We start from the raw sequence: 19,849 nt of genomic DNA on the forward strand, positions 1-19,849 counted from the left end.
ACCATAGATAGTGTTCATAATCAACTAATTATATTTTTTCATTTTTGGATCAGGACCCTAGCAGTCATACAGTGAATCCAATAAAAAATGAAAAATGGCAAAGAAAATTTTAAAATGAAAAGTATAGAAGAGCAAAAAAAAAAACAACTCTACATATACTTTATTTCATGGTACAAATGACCCTTTCCATCATCATGAGTTTTAACATATGTGTAGTTTGAGAAGGGAGATAATTTAAGTTCATGATTTCTAGCCAGATGGTTGGCCAGTGGAAGAAGAGAAAGGCATTCTCACATGCAGAACCTTGTAGTCCAAATCATCATTACTAACCAAAAGTCATTTAAAAAAACAAAACAGGATTTGAAAAGACCTAAAATGTCTTCCCAAAGCATATTTGTACTAACGTTTCTATATCTCCTCCTGCACTGTAACCGGTCTTTGTATTTCCATTTAAACTACTATTACTAGCTATTTGAGTTTTAATTTTCCCTTAGTCACTTATGAAATAGAAATAATCACCAAAATGTGAAAAGAACAATAGCGAACATGCTTAAAAAGTTCACTTTTATGAAATACTAAAATACGTTGCTGTCTACATGTCTGTAAAGGGAAGCAACCTAGAATCAGATTGGCTCAACTCCTTACAGAACATTTCCCAAGAACCACCCCCTCAAAGGACCAAGATCATTTCACCAAGAATTTGGCCCATGGAAATAATTTTATAAGGAAAATATATGGCAGGCAGTAAACCTCAGACAAAGCACACTTTACATTCACCAGGGAAAAGAAATGAGGCCCCAAAGTAAAAACTGTCAATTACTGCCATCACCTTGTTGTGCTGAAAGGTTCAATTATATCACAAAGAACTTTAGAACGTGCTAATTTAATTAAAATATGACAGCTTCAATCTACCTAAGCTTTCCCTACCTCACAAATTAGCAAAATTTTTATTTAAATACAAGCCCCTTCTCTATCTTCAATGACATGCATAATGTATATGAGCGGTGCTATCAAAGTACTTTCTATTTCCTTTCGTTTTTCTTTTCTTCTTCCTTCCAAAATTACTTTACATTCTTATTTCAGACATCTGCATCTTTTATTGTCACAGTTTAAGAACCTGCATAATATGATGGCCATTATGAAAAGTAATCACACTCCACACTGATGAATGGCTACTTACAAAATGATTTCTATCATTTAAAGGAGAAAATGTAATTGAAACTTCAAACTCCAAATAAAATGCTACAACTCAAATGACACTGACTAGCTATGAGCTTCTTGAAGTCACCCACCTGGGGCAGCATGCGATTCTCTTCCTCCAGCTGTCTTACTCTTGCCTCCAGCTGCCTAACATAGGACAAGGTTGATTCTAAAATTGAAAAGAAAGAACTCACATTATACACACAGGTCTTGTTCGGTGCACTGTCAGGATATTTCTGGCTTGATTTATTCAAATCAGGTAGTGACTACCAAATCTGTTATTTAAAAAAAGAAAAGAAAAAAACAAGTTTCCTTCCCCAGAAAAACAATAACAGAAGCTATTGAAACTACAAGCAGTTTGAACAATTGGACAATGTTAAGGAGAATTTGAGAAATTTATATAAGTGGTGAGATTGTAGGTTTTTGCGGCACTATGTCGTCCTCAGAACATTAGACATCTTGAAGACAGCTGTTTCTTCTTTTCGACTTATTTTGTGCATGTTGGGCTTTCAATGAGCTGCACCACGCATAAGACTTTTGTAATGTTAATTATAACCAAAATAAATTACAAGGTCATATTAAAAATAGAAAATAATATTTCAAATATCCATTTCCCTTCATTATACCAATAAATATTTCAGATGTTAAGACCAACATTTTGTTCTTGACACAGATCTACAGATATTAAGATAGTAATTCAGAGAATGGCTATGAAAGGGATAAATAATGAGAGTTAGGCTGAATTTTGACTGTCATTTTGGCTGTGTGTGACAGAGACCCAAGTTTCCCCAAAATCTCCAGGTTCACCAGGGGCAGACTTGAAATTAATTCTTGTTTTAATTTCATCACAAACTCAGGTGTGTGCTGAGCTCACAGTCAGCATCATGCTTTTCCTGTTCCCTAGTGAAACTCGAAAGTTCACAGCTTTACCTCAGGAAAGGGATTTCATTTTGAGGAACAATCTGACAGTAATATTTTTCATAAAAGTGAAAGTATTCAAGCACATCATAGAGAACACAGCTGCCATTCATTACCCAAGAACAAACATTTCAGGTAAATGTATATAACACAGAATCCAGAGTATATTTGCAGAGTTAGCATTAAAGCAGCAGATCTTCCTCAGCGCATGTAAGAGGCAAGTGTTTGGAGCCCCTAACAGTCTCAATGTAGGATGAATATTGATGCAAATTAATATCTTGATCTGAAATTCATCATGGAAACTCTATAATTTTTATATGGAAATAGATTATATGACCTCTATTTTATATTTGTGACCTCCAAATCAACATTTTATTTTCTTAAAATACGTAAGAACTTCCAGTCCTTAATTCACAAGTGTAGCACCTAAGCTCATCCCTGACGACTTTACACAAGCCTGTTTTCACAAATATTTGCAGAAAGTCGTTATCGCTGACATGAACATAACCACCCACTGATCTCACACCAATGGAGAACATAGCCTTGAGGGATCCTCATACAACATGGAAACAAAAGAGGAAGGAAACTGAAGACATTTGCTTGAAATATGCTCTCACTTTTTAAGTCAATGAAATGTTAAGAGTTTGCTTTATAGATTCTTACAAATGGAAAAAAAAAAGTATACGGCATAAACGAATAACACACGTATTGATTTCATGAATCTGCTTTACTCTAGCAAATGAATAAGTAATTTGTGGATCATGAAGATGTGAATGTAGATTGCCTGATTTACAGTTTTGCAAGCCCCAGTTTCAACTCTAGACAGCCACTTAAGAAGGGCCATCCAAGTGAAAAGTTGTCCAAAAACATTCTATTTAAACCATGAACAAACACATTTCTTTTCTCATTTGTCCACAATTTACATTTTACCTTCATTGTCCCTATACTATACTTTGCCTGAGGCTGTAATATTTAAAGCGGCTGAAATGACTCTATACAGAGTGCTTCAGGTGATATTTGAAAAATGCCACTAAATGGATTTTAATTCATTTTAGCTCTTTCATCTATTTCTCTTTTTAAAAATCTTTGCAGTTTACATATTTGATGTGATGCTTTCACTAAGTTTCTACTTATATTTCAAAAGTTATATCAGTACAAAAAGGGGGAAAGTAAATTCCTGAATTTGGAAAACATTCCTTTCTCCAATTTTTAATGTCAAATTACAGTAGGTGAAATTCAAAGCTTTGTTTCAAAGCATTCACTGCAAATATAGGAAAAGCTAGGGAATATTTTACACAGGTAAAATAATGGAAAAAAATAGCTTTGTGATAAAGACAAACCTAAGGGTGCTGCAAGTTCATTCATTCAACTAATATTTACTGTGGCACTGATTTTTCTCAGGTACTACTGCTCTAGAGTTAGGATGAAAAGATGACCAGCTATCGCAAGTCTTAGGTTCCTCAGAGCACAAATTCCACTTAAGGATTCCACACCCATATGCTGTGATCCAGAAGGCCCTGCTGTTCCAGGCTCAGCCCTAAGTCTCTGCTACAATTATTACTTCACAATGAAGGGATAAAACAAATGAGAAAACTTCTGGGGGTGGGAGGGAAACAGGAAGAATAGCTGATCCGCATGCATAAATAAGAGAACTCATGCTGTTAGTTGTTTTATTCATCAGGAAACTGATTATACAATCATTAAATGGGAGTGGAATAGACAAACATTTTTCTAAAATATACTGTAAGGTCATCACTGAGTCCCCGAATCCCTTTATGAAGAGACACTGGGAAAACCACCCAATCCTTTGGGAAGTGAGAGAAAAACAAATACTTGTTTTGTTAATCCCTTAGGGTTTCAAGGTTTATTTGTTATTGCACCATAAACTAGCTAAGCCTAACTATTAGTACATAAGGAATAATGGAATAGAAAATATGTGAACATTTGTAAAGTAAGAAGCTCCATACTTTCAAAATATTCACATCATAATCCCCATCCTCATCCTAGGTGATCATTATTTAAAAAACCTGAAATCTAGTGTTTGAGAAAGGAGTCCCTTCTGACCCAGAGGGACATATTTGGCCATGTCTGCTGTAGCACCTTCCCCATGCTGCCTCCTTTTAATTCCTTCCACAGGGGACTTCCAGAGAGAGTGGTGACAACTGTAAAATAGCTGGTCTTCCATTGCACCGGGAGTGATGGAGCCCAGTTGTGCACTGACCTGAGAAAAGTGTCTGACAAAGACTGGAGTTCTTTCTACTTATAAAGTACACTCACTCGCACACACAACTACGTTAGGATATCCTATCATTGGAATTGATCCTTATGCTTTATACCAGTGGCTCATAGCAAGTAACATTGCGATTTCAAAATGCCATTTTGGCTTTCAGAACTCTGAGAATGAGCATCAAGGCCCCCCCTGAAAAACAAATACTGAGCTATACTCTACATAGATGTGCAGTGTATTAGAGAAGTATATTACCAGTTGGGGGGAGAGAAGGCAACAAATAAAACAATAAGGTGAGACAAAATTCAATGCTAAAGCATGTGAAACAGCAGTACAGAAAGAGAGCAGTATCAGTCATAGTTCTTCAAAGGAGAAACCTGAGCTGAATGGATCAATAGCAGTTTGATAGCCAGAGAGATGGGAGTGGACCACAAGATGGACAAGGGCTGGAAGCCAGGAATAATCCTGTTGTAAACAGGGAGAGAGGGGAATCACAAGAAGGAAGAAAGGGAAAGACTGGGGAACAAAAGGAGGAAAGGCCAGGTTGCTCCCACAGTCAGAATCTGAAAAGCCAATGTCAAGACAGTTATGCAGGCAGTGTTTCAATTTCCCCCAAAATTATTTTATTTCTCTTTCTACCAGGGGAAACCTATGGACAGCTACACATTAGAAAAGCAAGGTTAAGCAAACGATACCAAGGTGAGAATCCAACCACGTTCTCAAGATGTTCTTTGGGTAAATCTTGTGCATATTTTCAGAGCAGAAACAATTTCTCTCCATGTATCTCACTTTTATTTGAACCTACTTATAAAAGTCTACAGCACTTCTTGCAATTAAACAAATGTAAGAAACAATCATAAGAATTCCACTAAATTCACATCTTCTAAATGATTCCAATCTTAGAACTGGAGTGCACCTTAGAGATTTCCTCACCCAATCTGTCCTCAATCCCCTGCTCATTTGGTAAATGAAAGAATAAAGCCCAGAAGGCAGTGAACTTGACCTAACACTGGGAATCAGTCAAACATATTCAAAAGATCTTGTTTCATTGCTGGGTCATCATAGTTATTCCCATCTTGGATCTTCTAATCATCACTATGTCCAGCTTCTTACATAGATAAATTCTAAGTTCTCTCTTGTTCTTTCCCTGTTTAAATATTCTGAAAGGATATTTACATTTACAATAGCTTGATATTTCCCTTAGACAAATACCCTGCACTTGATTTCACTTCAATTTACTCGAAATACATTCGATCATACAATTTTTTCCTCTGCTAGTTCGAAAATTCTCTGATAAAAATATTAAACCCTCATATTCCCCCTTGGTTTGTAAAGTGGTGTTTCTCTCTGTAGGCAAACACCCATCCTTAAAACAACCCATGGGGACTCTGAGTGCTGTACATAAAAGGTTTATCATTGGTAGTTGCAACTGTCTAAGGTTTGTCAAACTTCCGAGTGGTTTTGATTAGACAAAGTGCTGTCTGGTTTCAGGGAAGAAAATAAAATCTGGTGATGGTCCATTCCAAGATAAATTACAGCATTTGGAAGAGTGTAAAAGAGAACAAGCATTTGGAGACTAACCTATCCAGGGTTTACAGATGTAAGTTTTTCTGTGGCTAAGAGTCAGTCCCCTTGGGCCCGAGAGAGTCCAATGGACTGACTTCAAATCCAGAGGCAGTCTCTTCATTCAACCCCAAACTCTAAAGACACCAATTGCATTAATCCCAAATTCATCCCACCATCCACAGGCTTTTACACATTACAAAGAAAATTACTTCAGAATTATATTTCAAAAATTATTACTGTTCCAACTAAAAGTGTTTCTCTTCTTTCCTCAGGCAAGCAAAGATTAGCCGCCTACTTCAAATTTATATTAGCTCCAGAAGTATAAGTGATTACATTTTTCACTATAATTTGATACTTTAAAAAAAAAAATCTTGCTGGGATCAGCATTTTCAGATTTGCCTGGATATTTAACTCAGACAGCTTTATTGACAGAGAATGAGTCAGGTACCACTCCAGTCTATTATCTGCGAAACTAATACTGCTCTCTTCTCCAACCCTTCTTCCCGGGCCTGCCTACAAGAAATATGAGGTAGCTATTTGCTGTCCAACTCCTTGCATGTTCATGGTTATTCAATGTCCTCAACTTCTCTTAGCTCTGGGTCTCTGCCCACGCCTCCTCTGGCCAAACACTCAACACACTCTGCCTAGTCCAAAACTTATGCATGGTATGAAAAATAGCTTTCTAATAGGTAAAATATCCAAAGATTGAAAAATATGGTAATGTACTTCATGTTGATGGGGGTGTTCAGAGAAAGATCAATGAGATTCTGCCAAGATTTCTACCCGAGTATGCTGTTGGGCTGATCCCTTTAACTCTGAAGTTCAATAATTCTACATCTTCAATTCTTCCCACTCCATGGGTTTTTTAGTTTTCCTTGTTCTTAATTCATTTGTCAATGCATCATATATTGAGTGACTTATGATGACATCTCTTTATTTACTTAGGTTATTTATTTTCATGTCTTAATTTTTCTAACACATACTTGTTTTACTCTGATATCAAGACTTCTTCACTCAATAGTGACTACCTGCTGTGTGCTAGATACTGTTCTAGATATTGGGGACATGGCAGCAAGCGAGGTCTATGCACTGACAGAGTTCACATTCCAGTGGGGAAGATGGACCATGAAAAGAAACAGGATATTTTGTGAAGGCGACATGTGCAATAAAGACCACAAAACCGAGTCCTAGTCTAGAGAAGTTTGGGGAAGTACAGCTGCATTACGGAACATGGCCTGGGAAGAGCTCTCTGCGGACTGAGATCTGAAATGGGCCAACTATGCAGATATTGGAGAAGAGAGTTTCCAGCAGAAGGAATGATGAGTGCACATGCATTGAAGACTGAGATCCTGAAATCCAGTCAAGAAGAGGCAAGTAACAGCAGTAGGAGACAGGGATATTTGTCTTGTCACCTTCCTCCGCTGCTTAAGTTTTTAAAACCTTGTGCTCTTTTTGGCTGTTTATACTTAGACCTAGACTTAGACTCCTGAATTATTATTTCTCCCTTGTGACAAAAACCCTAGCCTATGTTGACTGCACTTCGTCACACACCCACGTCCCATCCATTGGGAAATTCTACTGACCCTACCTCTAAAATACCCCGAGAATCCAACCTCACAGTAGTCTCCTAACTGGTGTCTCTGCTTCTATTCTTGCCTCCACCCCCAAGTCTATTTTCATTCAAAGTCTATTTCAAATCCACAGCAGCCAGGGTTTTCTATCTAAACACTAAGTCTGAACATCATTCTCCATGCAAAACCCTATGGTAGCTCACTGTTTTTGTACCACATAAGAGCCAAAGTCCTTAAAAAAGTCCAGCAGAGCCCACACGCTCTGGCCACCTGGTACCTCTCCCACATCATGCCATCACACCCTCTGCTCGAGCCACGCAAGCCTCCTTTCAGTTCCTGAACACCCAAACATGGTCTAGCTTCCTGAAATGCTCTTCCCCCAAATAGATGCTAACTTCCTCACCTCCTACCAGTCTGTTCAAATCTCAGCTTCTCAATGAGACTCACCAAGTCCTCACTTAATCCTGCAACCTGTCCCCATCTCCAACCCATACTCATGATTTTCCTTTAGCCTGTTGTACTTGTTTCCTTCAAAACACCGATCACTTTGTTCATATGTTATGTTTATTGTATAAAATGCTTCTCCCCATCAGAATGTAAACTCAAGGCAGGGATCTTTGTTGTGCTGAGTGATGTACTCCACATGCCTAAAATAGTGTCTGGCACAAAAGAAAATGTATTGAAAGAGTCAACCAGTAAGTCAGTTATGTAGATAGTGCCCTGAAAGGAGATATTTCATAGTATAGGTCCCTTCAATCACTCATAGAAGACAGATAAATATTTAAATGGAGCCTAATATCAAATCTGTTGTGCCATTTGAAAAACATTCTTTGGTACATTAAACTTTGGATGAAAACTTTATGGAGGTCCTCAAATCATATCAGATCAAATCATTGGTAGGTCATTTCAATAAGAAATCTGAAATGTGCTTTCATCACATTCCAAAAAATATGTTTGTGTCCAGTTGGGAGGGAAAGAGGGGGAGAAGGAGAGAGCAGAAGGGGATGTTGAAAGCAAAGAAATGAGATAAAAACAGCTGTGGGGGCCCTAACCAGTTTGGCTCAGTGGATAGAGCGTCTGCCTGCGGACTGAAGGGTCCCAGGTTTCATTCCGGTCAAGGGCATGCACCTTGGTTGTGGGCACATCCCCAGTAGGGGCTGTGCAGGAGGCAGCTGATCGATGTTTCTCTCTCATCGATGTTTCTAACTCTCTATCCCTCTCCTTTCCTCTCTGTAAAAAATCAGTAAAATATATTTTTTAAAAAAAAAACAGCTGTGGGGGATGCAAAATATGTTTCTACCACTAATATCTTGGAATACAATATAAAGACCCTTCAGCTGGATATCTACTTACTAAGGTTTCCTTTGGGTTACAAATACCCACTGGAAGGGATGTGAATTTCACCCAGAAGTCTCTTCCCAGACATTCCTTGCGAGGTTGTTCTGGGGGCCAAGAGAAAGCACAGGTGGGGAGCTCTGGGCAGGTGTCCATTGGCCTGGCGTGAGGGGCTCGGAGCTGTCCAGAGCCACCTCAGAAGTGGTCCACATCAAAACAGGCTGTTTCTTTGTGAAGAGAAAAATAATTTCACATTTCAAAGGAAAAGAAAACAGAGCAATGTGCTGTCCTATTTATTAAAATTGAATTAATTACATCAAATTAAAATTAGAATGAAGGCTGTAAATATCGAATCGTTTTCCAAGAAGGCTTTGACAGAAAAAAAACAAAAAAACAAAAAATGAGTGTGATTCTTCTAACCATGTAAATGCTATATTTTTAAACAGTCCAGATTTGGTTTCATTTATTATTTTCTAGAAGAGTAAACAGTTAAATGGACACCGAAATTCAATGATTTTCATATAAATCAATCAAGAAATCAGGAAAAAAAAATCAGGGTCTGTGTCCTAACATTTGTATCAGAAAATAATCACCATAAATTTGTTTAAGTCCCTCCTCTTCCCAAACAAAAGTGTTTTGAAAATGGAAGAAAATGGCATTCTGTTGCATGTTTGCTATCGGCCACCTGCAGTTACTAGTACTCCTTGTGAACTGGGACCATTTCTCCCTAAGTTAGAGACTGCACATAGCAAGGCCCCTTTAACTGTTTTCTGAGCAGCCCTATGACCAGCACAGAGCTGTGAGCTAGAAGGTGTTCAATAACTTATTGTCCACTGAACGAATGAACAAATGTCTGCCACTGTTCCCAACTGCTTTGGCTGCTACTCAGAGTTCTGTGCCCCCAGGACAGGCAGAAGCAGTTAACTCAAAATGCAGTCAGTTCCACTCAGAAAACACACAACGACAAGCAATCTAAAATGGAGTCTGGTTTTAGGGCAATTTTATGCCCTAAAATTGCCTTTACTTTTACGATTTCCTTTGAAAGCACCACCCCTGCAAAGAGGGTACTAGGTAAATAGCAATAAATTGGACGAAAGGACTGAGAACTATAGGGAAACTATTTCAAACTCTAAAGAGCTGTTAACATGAGTACCATTTTCACAGCTATTTAGGGTTAAAATGTGTCTTTCCACGACTGCTGTGTCTTCCCAGAGAAAATAACTGCCTTTCCAAGGCCAGAGGATAAAAAATTGATCTCATTTTAATAAACGTAACAATTTTCTTAAATGTATGTGGCCCCCTTCTAAGCGCCTCTGTTCATATCATCAGTGAATGCACAAGGAACTGCTAGTAAATCTGTAACACAAGTCTTCAAGAGATAGTAAACCTATAAAAATGTATTTTCTTTTAGGAGAGTTGTTTTAAATTTTTATGTATACTTAGATGTTTTTAAAATCCTAAAGATAGTTGGTTGTTTTTTTTACTGTCATGCTTTCCAGCAAAATAAAAGTTTTATCAAATTATACAACAAAGCATCATTAGTTTAGACTCCATTAATTGGGAACTCATAAAAATGTCATTGAATTTAGCCCATAGATACTTTCTGCACTACTATGAAATACACATTGTAACAATTCAGAAATAGTTCCCCTACATAAGAAAAGCAAAGTTTTCCCAATGTTTTAGCATTATATATCCGCACATAGAGTAACGTGGATAAATAATGGACAGATCTAGTTAGTTAAGATATACAAAATGGGAAAGACCATATATTTTGGAACCCTTTTTTTTGTATGTTCACTATTTTGATATATTTTTCAACAACTACTTTACTAGTACAATCATGGTCACTTAACGTATATTTATATTGAGCACTTACTATGTACTAGACACTCCACTGAAAATAAACAAAAAGGGCTCCTCCACTCAAGGAAAATTCTAGTAAGGAAGACATACAGCCAGACATGTGTACACAGACACATAAATAAGTACACTATTTCCCTGAACACCTCGCCCCTTATCACTTTAGCTTAGATGTAGATGATCAGTGAAGATCTGGGGCATCCAAGATGAAACCTGAATATAAAGGTCGGGAATGAGCTTTCCAAAGAACAAGAATAGAATTTGCAAAGTCCCCAAGCTTAGAATGAGCCCGAGGCACTCCAAGCACAGAAAGAAGGCTGCAATGACCAAAGTGGAGTGAAGGGAGTGAGGGGAGAGGGGAGAAGATCAAGTTGGAACAGGAAGAAGTGACAAGATGCATGGTGTCAGTGGACCAATGTAAGCAGCTAGCATTTTGTATGATCCTGAGTGGGGAGATGTTTGGAAAGGCGGAGTGGGTACATTATATTGACATCATCTGATTTATGCCCTACAATGATCACCCCAGCTGCTGTGGAGGTCAAAGAAGGAATGAGAGTGAAGTTGGGATGATCATTGAGGGAGCGGCTGTAGGAGATGGGCTGAGATGACTGGGGGCTGTCAATGAGCTAGCAGTGGTGCAGGGAAGTGGCCCCATTCAGTAAGTCTCCTAGAGGAAGAGACAACAGGGAAGATGTAGACAGTGGATGTGAAGTGTCATGAAAAGAAGCATCAAACAGAATGGCTACATTTCAGAATGAACCAAGAGAGGATGGTGGCGGCAATTTTAAGATGGAGCAGGATTAGGATTTGAAATCAAGCATTCAACTTCATTCATGCTAGGCTTAATATTTCTACTAGGTATCTGAGGTAACATACAGAGTAGGCAGTTAAATATACAAGTCTGGAGTTCAGAGAAGTGATTGGGGGGTTTGGTTGAAATGTGAAAGTCAACAGCAGAGAGCTGTTGTCAAAAGAAAGCATGGGGGACAGTGCAGGGTCCGAGTACAGAAGCCTGGAGGAGCAGAGCCACATGGCAGACGCCTTCTGCAACCCCCTCCTCCCCAGCCTGGGCTTCTGAAAGGTGAATAAACACCCAGCCTCCCTTGTAGACATTGACACAGACCTTGTATTTTCTGTTTGGGTACATTTTAATGCTCTTTCTCTCTCTCTCTCTCTCTCTCTCTCTCTCTCTCTCTCTCTCTCTCTCTCTCTCTCGTTTTTTACCTCTGTTTCATTTCATTCTTATATCCAATCCTCCCATTTTCTTATCACCTGCTGCTCCCTTTTAGCACACCTCTCTCATTCTTCTTCATTTGGGAGGAGTGAAGAAGTAAAGCAGTGACCACGAGTGCTGGCTCTATTTCATTTTAACTCATTAGACATAATATTGAAGTAGATGATCTTTAAGACTCTTTTAAGATCCACAATTCCTCAAATGATCATGCATTTTATAATAATCTTTATTAATGGTTTAAATGCTAAAGGCAGCTAAAACAGAATTTCTAACAATATATGTATGTTATGTTCCCATTCTTTCACTCTTCACTAAACAAACATTTATAGAACATGTGCCATGCACAAGGCTTTGGGGAAGCAGAAAATATTGAAGACAATGTTGTAATATTCCAAGAAAGCATACCCATGTGATAAATGTACACCAGTTCTGACTATGGCAGATAACATGCTTACCTGAGGCTTGCTTACATTAAATACTACTCTTTAAAAATATCTCTACAGATTTCTCTCTTAAATGCTGTATACTTAGAAAACTCTTTCCAATGAAGAAAGTTATCAGGTTAAGAAAAAAACATTTCTCAGTATAAAGAAATATTAGTTGATGTTATTATTGAGAATTACTGTATGCTTACAAAAAAATAAGGAGTCAAAAAACTTCAAAAGCACTACTTAATCTAAGCATTTTATGTGATGATAGTATTCTAACTAAACTTATCAATTTTACTAGTGGCAGAAAAAAAACCTGCTATCTATAATAATAAAAGCATAATATGCAAATCGACCGAACAGCCAAACAGCGAACGACCATCCAGACGTCCTTCCAGACGAAGCTGGGGTTGTGAGGGCCGAGGCAGCCACCACGGCAGCGAGGGCCTACTCTTGCACAAATTTCGTGCATAGGGCCTCTAGTAAGAAATAAATCTCAAAAGTCCATTAAATAAGCCAACACAAGGTGACTGTTTCTCATGTCCTTTGATTTTGGAGATACTTTACAATAGTGTAGCAGGGAGAGCACATTCTGTCCAGGAAACTTCCTGCTGACTTTGAAGTTCACTTGGGTTCTTCTAAATTCACAGGCATTCGATTATTTTGTCTTCACAAAACAGTTACTAGGCAACAACCAACTAATATAGTCAAGCAAGTAAATCAGATGACACAAATGATGGCTAATAACTTTAATTTGATTTATCATCTATCAATAACCTTTTTTAATTATCACCTGAGAATATGTTTTTATTGATTTTTAGAGAGAGGAAGAGAGAAAGAGAGAGAGAAACACTGATGTGAGAGAGAAACATCAACTAGTTGTCTCCCATGTTTTCCTTGACCAGGGATTGAATCTGCAACCTAGGTGTGTACCCTGACTGGGAATAGAATCCACCACCTTTTTTTTTTTTTTTTTAATATGTTTTATTGATTTTTTACAGAGAGGAAGGGAGAGGGATAGAGAGTTAGAAACATCGATGAGAGAGAAATATCAATCAGCTGCCTCCTGCACACCTCCTACTGGGGATGTGCCCACAACCAAGGTACATGCCCTTGACTAGAATCAAACCTGGGACCTTTCAGTCCGCAGGCCGATGCTCTATCCACTGAGCCAAACCGGTTAGGGCAGAATCCACCACCTTTTGATGTACAGAAAACACTCCAACCAACTGAGGTCCTGGCCAGGGCATATATTAAGCACTTTGATAAAAAGGCATATGCATTTTTCACACGCATTAATGCATTTAATCCTCACTGCAAAAGTAAGAAGCAGATTATTATCACTGTCTTAGACATGAAAGTCTGAAGGCTTAGAAATGTTGAATAACTAACTCCTCAAAGTTACAAAGCTAGTAAAGTTCAGTTGTAGAACTCAACCTGAGGTCTGACCCAACATTTGCAGCATTATGAGTAAGTCTCACTGCTAGAGAACACAGACCCCCGTGAAGAGACAGAGTGAAGGCCATATCAAGCAATTATCAAAGAATGTGATCAGCACCAATAGTCTGATGGACTTACATTCTCTTCTTATACTTGAGCCATCTCTTATATGCCATCTCTCAATCGATGCATTTGTTGAAAGAATGAAAACTGTATTTTTCCTAAGATGCAAATAGGAACATAATTTCTCCAGTTCATATGGTAGTGACTTAAAATAACGAAGAGTCAGCTTAAGTTAAAATAGCAAGTTTCACAGTCACCAACAACCAAACCATCCCAAGGGAGGTGGGTGGATAAGCTAGGTCAATAATGGGCTTAACAAACAAAGATGGCTGTTCACAATGCAACCTTGGGAAAATTTCACAAACTTGTTATAACTCAAGTCTCAGAAATCTACAGGCTTAGAAAAAAATGATGGACAAAAACAAAGGGTAATTTATTTTGCCTTGTAAATGTCTAATTTTAGTTTTCAAAGCAGCTGCTTTCCTGAATCTCTCCTGGATTCTCTTCCGGACATCAGGGGATCCAAGTTAATGTTCACTCTGCTTAATTTAATGCTGTCAACATTCTTCCTGGTGGTAACAAAAGAGAACTGGATGCATATAATTCAACAGAAGTAATCACAGGCATTTGGAGAGAAGTTGATATAAATATTAAATATCTCAACATACTGTATTTAAAGTAATCACCCTTGTCCACAAAATACTATGAATTCTGAAAGTATCTATCAATACTTCTAATACATGAGAACCTGGAGTGGATACAATAAACTTCTACACCTAAAATAACAGTAATCTTCAATTAATGGTTTCTCAAGCTCCATATGGCCTGAAATTATACACACAACAATCGAGAGGATATTTTAAATTCATTTTGGCCATACAATGAACCTATTAAATTCTGTCCTGCTAATACTAATTTTCAGATTGATTATAAAATAGCATTCTTAAATCAATGATTTTTATTCACCCTTGCAAAATACAGGAGTGTGGGTTTTTGTTTTTTTTTTAACTTACAAAGAAGATGAAATTGAAAATCTTTAAGTTTTCACTTGAGTTACCTATTGTCAAAGCATAGTCATTCTGTTTAGGGAAAACCTTAAATTATAAATAGGAACTGTGTAAATCAACAAGCAACAGAAGGAATAAAATACACTGTGAACTCCATGTTCCTTAAAGAAGGTACTGTATTTTATTCCTCCTTATAAACCTCTAGAGGCCCAGTGCATGAATTTGTGCACCAGTGGGGTCCCTCAGCCTGGCCTGCGGGATTGGGCCAAAACTAGCTCTCTGACATCCCCTGAGGGGTCCCGGATTGTGAGAGGGTGCAGGCCAGGCCGAGGGTCCCCACTGGTGCACAATTGGGGCCGGGGAAGGACCCGGGAGGTTGGCCAGCCAAGGAAGGACCACGGGAGCTCCAGGGCATTTCCAGTCTGTCTCACTCAGTCCCAATTGGCCAGACCCCAGCAGCAAGCTAACCTACTGGTCACAGCATCTGCCCGTTGGTGGTCAGTGCACGTCATAGTGAGTGGTTGAGCGGCCTTAGCATACACGTAGCACATTACGTTTTGATTGGCTGAATGCCAACCAGAGGACCAGACACTTAGCATATTAGGCTTTTATTATATCAGATGGTTAGACACCAACATTAAATTCCAGAGAGTTGTTAAGCTAAGGTACATGCCTTTTCAGCATGAAAATAACAACCTTTGAGTATTTTAAGAGTTAAAAATATCTTTATAAAGTTTAAGTCTATGATAGCTGAAAGAAAATGCAAGCAGTTGACGTTAAGGAAGAATTATAACTGTGAATAAAGTAAATAGAAGTACACGGAAGATAACAATGAGAGCATTCCTCTTTAGGACAAATTATGATTTAAAAATAAATTGTATACCATACCTTGTTCCAAATGGCTTGAGTGAGGTATTGTAATTAAATAATCACTAAATGATGTCTTTACACATTTGGGAAAATTCCATTCTAGTAAGATATCTCAGGGAATAATGGGTTGAGGGAGGCTGGTCAAAGAGGTGACTCCTGCCTTTGTATTCCCTCCATTAATAATTAACATTATTCTATCCTGGCTCCTCTGGGAGTACACGTTATGGGGCACCATCATTATTTAAAGAGAATTATGAGTCTATTTTCTCCGTGAGAATAAACAGTTATGTAAGAACTTATAATAAAGTGGAGGATCTACTAACATAATTGCTTATACCTTCTGCCCTCTGTGGACAGCTCAGCTTTCTACGTTTGTACCAACGCCTCAACCAGGACTTCTGTTTAAGGCTGCTGGCTTAGCACATCTAATGAGAAAGGACTTCTCAAATCATGAATGGCACAAGATGAATTGCTTTTAATTTTCAGTCTGTCCTTAAGAAGTACCTAGGATCATTAAGTTGGACTTAAACAATAGGCCGGTGGCCCATGTAGATTCAAGTGCATGGAAAATGATGAACACCTCTTACATTTACAAATGTGAGTATCCTTCAGTAATGACCATTTTAAGCAACTGATCTATACAGGTAAGACTTCTTAGTCTAAATAACAACTTACTTGACATTTTTTCCCCCTATTGTCTGTGTGGGGTTACTGAGAAGTCAACCTTGAAGAGATACCAGCTCCTCTTATCCTATCATTTCTATCAAGATAACAAACATGGAGAAAAACGAATTACTTGGAATGCAAATAATATTTATGAAGACAGCGCTCTTCAATTCTGTTAAGATTAAATGAGCCTTTTTTAAATAGAGGCCTAGAAAATAACTTGCTGTATGGTCACCACCATCACTGCATATTTGATACATTTTTAGAAAGGAGGGGAAAAAAGTTAGCAGCTCCGTCAAAAGCTCCACATCAGCTCAGAGAAGGTTCTATCCCAGGAAGGGAGTGTCAGAACTTGCTCAAACCCACAGAGTGAGGGAACTGTCTGATAGGATCTCTGCTCACTCTTATCTAAACAGTAGCTCAAAGTTAACTTCAACACAAAACCAGGAGCTCTAGCCCTGTGTCCTCCACAGCGGCTGGGTTTGGCCTCCATTTCTTACACTTTCAGAAGCTAAGTTCTATCCATCTGGGCAGTGTCTCAGCTCTGAGATCAAGGCTCACTGCCCAGTCACTTTGTGTGTGGCGTCCAATGAATTCCCTGGCCAACTTCCAGGACATTTCATGGGGCCCTTGGGTCTTCTGCATGACTTCAGCATCATAACCATATCAGTTGTGTCCATTGTTTCTTAGTTTAGTCTATTGCCTTTTCCATATTTTTATTCTACTTTTATCACCTGAAAATTGCACTCAATATTTAATTCAAAACATTTACCAAAAGTTAATGTATTCTTTTAAAATGGTGGCCTCTTAAAAGTTGCTCTTAAATAAAAGCTTTCTTACTTTCAAAAAAATCTATTAATTTATGCTACTGCATTGTATGTTTTATGTATTGTTTTTACAGTAAAATAGAGAATGTCTAAAGATTAGTCTTAGGATAATCTTTCCTGGATAAAGGATTATGGTCCGGAGCCAGAAGACTGCCTAACTCATTCTGGCCTGCTGTACTACAGAGAGCCTGCCCACTGGGGATGCTTTCAATTTGTTCTGATAATACAGGACCAGGAATCTTTCCTGTTTATTTGTTTCTACTAACTTGAACTAGAAACCTGCCAGACCATCCCAGCTTTTATCTGACCCTGTTCTACCTAGCCTTCTGAAGACACTCCCCTGGGGTCCGGCACAGACAGTGGTTACAAGCATGGATGCTGGGGTCGGACTGCCTAAGTTTGACTCGCAGCATTGACCCCCTACTCTGTGGCCTTGAACAAGTTATTAAACTCCTGGGCCTCCATTACCTCATTTGTAAAATGATTAATAACAGTGCCTGCCTCACAAGTGGAGGATTGAGTTACTTTGTATAAGGCACCAGGGACAGTGCCTGCACACAGTAAGCCCTATTATTACCTCCCTCCCTCCTAGTATTAAACGTGGTCTTAATACCACCACCACCACCACCAGTCTCTGGCCCTCTCCAGTGGATTCCTTGGCTTGCTTTGCTCTGTCCTCCTACTCCAGTGCCCTGAGGCAGACAGGCCTATGCTCAACGTTGGAGTAATCTTCGACCCCACTGCAGGCCACATGGTTTTACCTTAGCTACCTGGGCGGTTCGGTTTCAGCCACCCACACTAACACTGGCAAGTAACAGCAGCTCTCAGTGACTGCGCCCTGACCACTGAACCTCAGCAGAGGGAATCTGTGAAATGGAAGTGAAAACCAGATGAATATAAATGGATAAAAAGATTCAAAGGAAAGTCAACGCCTGTGTTTTGGAGCAGTACTGACTAAATGACTAAATGTGCCCCAAATGTTGTTTGACTGACTAGTGTTAATAAACTGACTAATTACACTCTAGCCCAAGCATGTCAAACTTGCGGCTGGGGGACCACATGCTGTGAGTTTGACATGCTTGCTAGTAGCCATTAATAAATACTGAGTTTAGACCAAACCAAAGGTCACATATAAACAGTATATTTGTTCTTTCAATAAATATTTGAATGTCCCAGATACTGGAATATAATGGAGAACAAACAATAGATAAGAAACAAGAACATAAACAAGTGAAATCATTTCAAATGTACTAAGGGGGTTGAAGGAATGACTGGATGGTAAGGAAAGGCCTCTTTGGGGAACTGGCATTTAAACTGATAAAATATTAAATGAATAGGAGCCAGCCTGGTTAGAGGATGAGTATTCTAGACAGAAGCAGCAGAATATGCAAAGGCCCTGTGGTAGAGATGAGCACAGTATTTTTTTTTTTTTAATAGAGAGTACAATTAGAAAGAAGAGTGTTAAGTATCAAGTCCAGCTGCCTCAAACCAGCTTGGTGATTAGGGTCATGTGATCACTTCCAACCCTAAAACTCTATAAATCTCTATAGGAACTGATATATTGATAGCTATAGATAAGGCAGCTTAGATGGACTCTAGAACCTTGCACTGAATACATAATGTCAAGAGAAAGGCATTTCAGTCAATGACATGCATAGCAGTCATCAGCCTTCATTATAAGAATAAAGAAGATGGATTGAAATTTAGAAACTTTGTGGTGATCTGATTAGTCAAAGAAAGAATAAAGCAATCATGGATAACGCCCCATCTTCACAGCAGAAGGAATGCAGGACTCAGTGGAGATGGGGTGGATGAGTGGGAATTGAAGATGACATAGCAACAGGCAAGCAAGTCCATGAAGGACTTGGAGTTTAAAATATTATTCTCATTCCTTTTTAAAAGCTCAGATGAAGATATTAATATTTAAACTCTGCAGGGAACTTGGAAAGAAATACCCTTTCCAATTCCCTTCTGAAAAACTCATTTCCAATTATGAACACAACTCCAATATTTCCTCTTAATGAGGAACAATAGAGTCTGAGGACATTTGAACTGGGCTGCCTGGCTAAGTATTTAATTTCCCATTTAGCTTTAAGGCAAGTCAAGATAGACAGCCTTAGTTCAAACATTCATATTATGAAAAACTAGAAGCCCGGTGCACGAAATTCGTGCACGGAGGGGGGGAGGGTGTCCCTCAACCCAGCCTGCACCCTCTCCAATCTGGGACCCCATGGGGGATGTCTGACTGCCCGTTTAGGCCCAATCCCACCACTGCTGGCTCCCAACTGCTCACCTGCCTGCCTTCCTGATTGCCCCTAACCGCTTCTGCCTGCCAGCCTGATCACCCCCTAACCACTCCCCTGCCAGCCTGATTGATGCCTAACTGCTCCCCTGGCAGCCTTCTTGCCCCTAACTGCCCTCCCCTGCAGGCCCGGTCACCCCCAACTGCTCTCCCCTGCAGGCCTGGGTCCCCCCTAACTGCCCTTCCCTGCAGGTCCAGTCACCCCCAACTTCCCTCCTCTGCCAGCCTGGTCACTCCTAACTGCCCTCCCCTGCAGGCTTGATCGCCCTCAACTGCCCTCCCTTGCAGGCCTGGTCCCTCCCAACTGCCCTCCCCTGCTGGCCATCTCTTGT

At 39.2% G+C, this 19,849-nt stretch overlaps 1 protein-coding gene across 6 annotated transcripts in view; it reads right to left on the reverse strand.

Moving 5' to 3' along the window:
- The window catches only part of CCDC85A (coiled-coil domain containing 85A), a 181,635-nt gene that overhangs the window by 47,378 nt on the left and 114,408 nt on the right, over positions 1-19,849 (reverse strand). For 5 of the 6 annotated variants that reach the window (XM_080685540.1, XM_080685539.1, XM_080685544.1 and 2 more), the window contains exon 3: positions 1,293-1,369. The exons of the other annotated variant lie outside the window; for it this stretch is intronic. In XM_080685540.1, the coding sequence (XP_080541666.1) occupies positions 1,293-1,369 (77 nt within the window). The remainder of the gene's footprint in view (positions 1-1,292; positions 1,370-19,849) is intronic. 6 annotated transcript variants of the gene reach the window in all.

This window comes from Plecotus auritus (assembly GCF_963455305.1).
Source record: "Plecotus auritus genome assembly, chromosome: 8".
NCBI classification, from domain to species: domain Eukaryota; kingdom Metazoa; phylum Chordata; class Mammalia; order Chiroptera; family Vespertilionidae; genus Plecotus; species Plecotus auritus.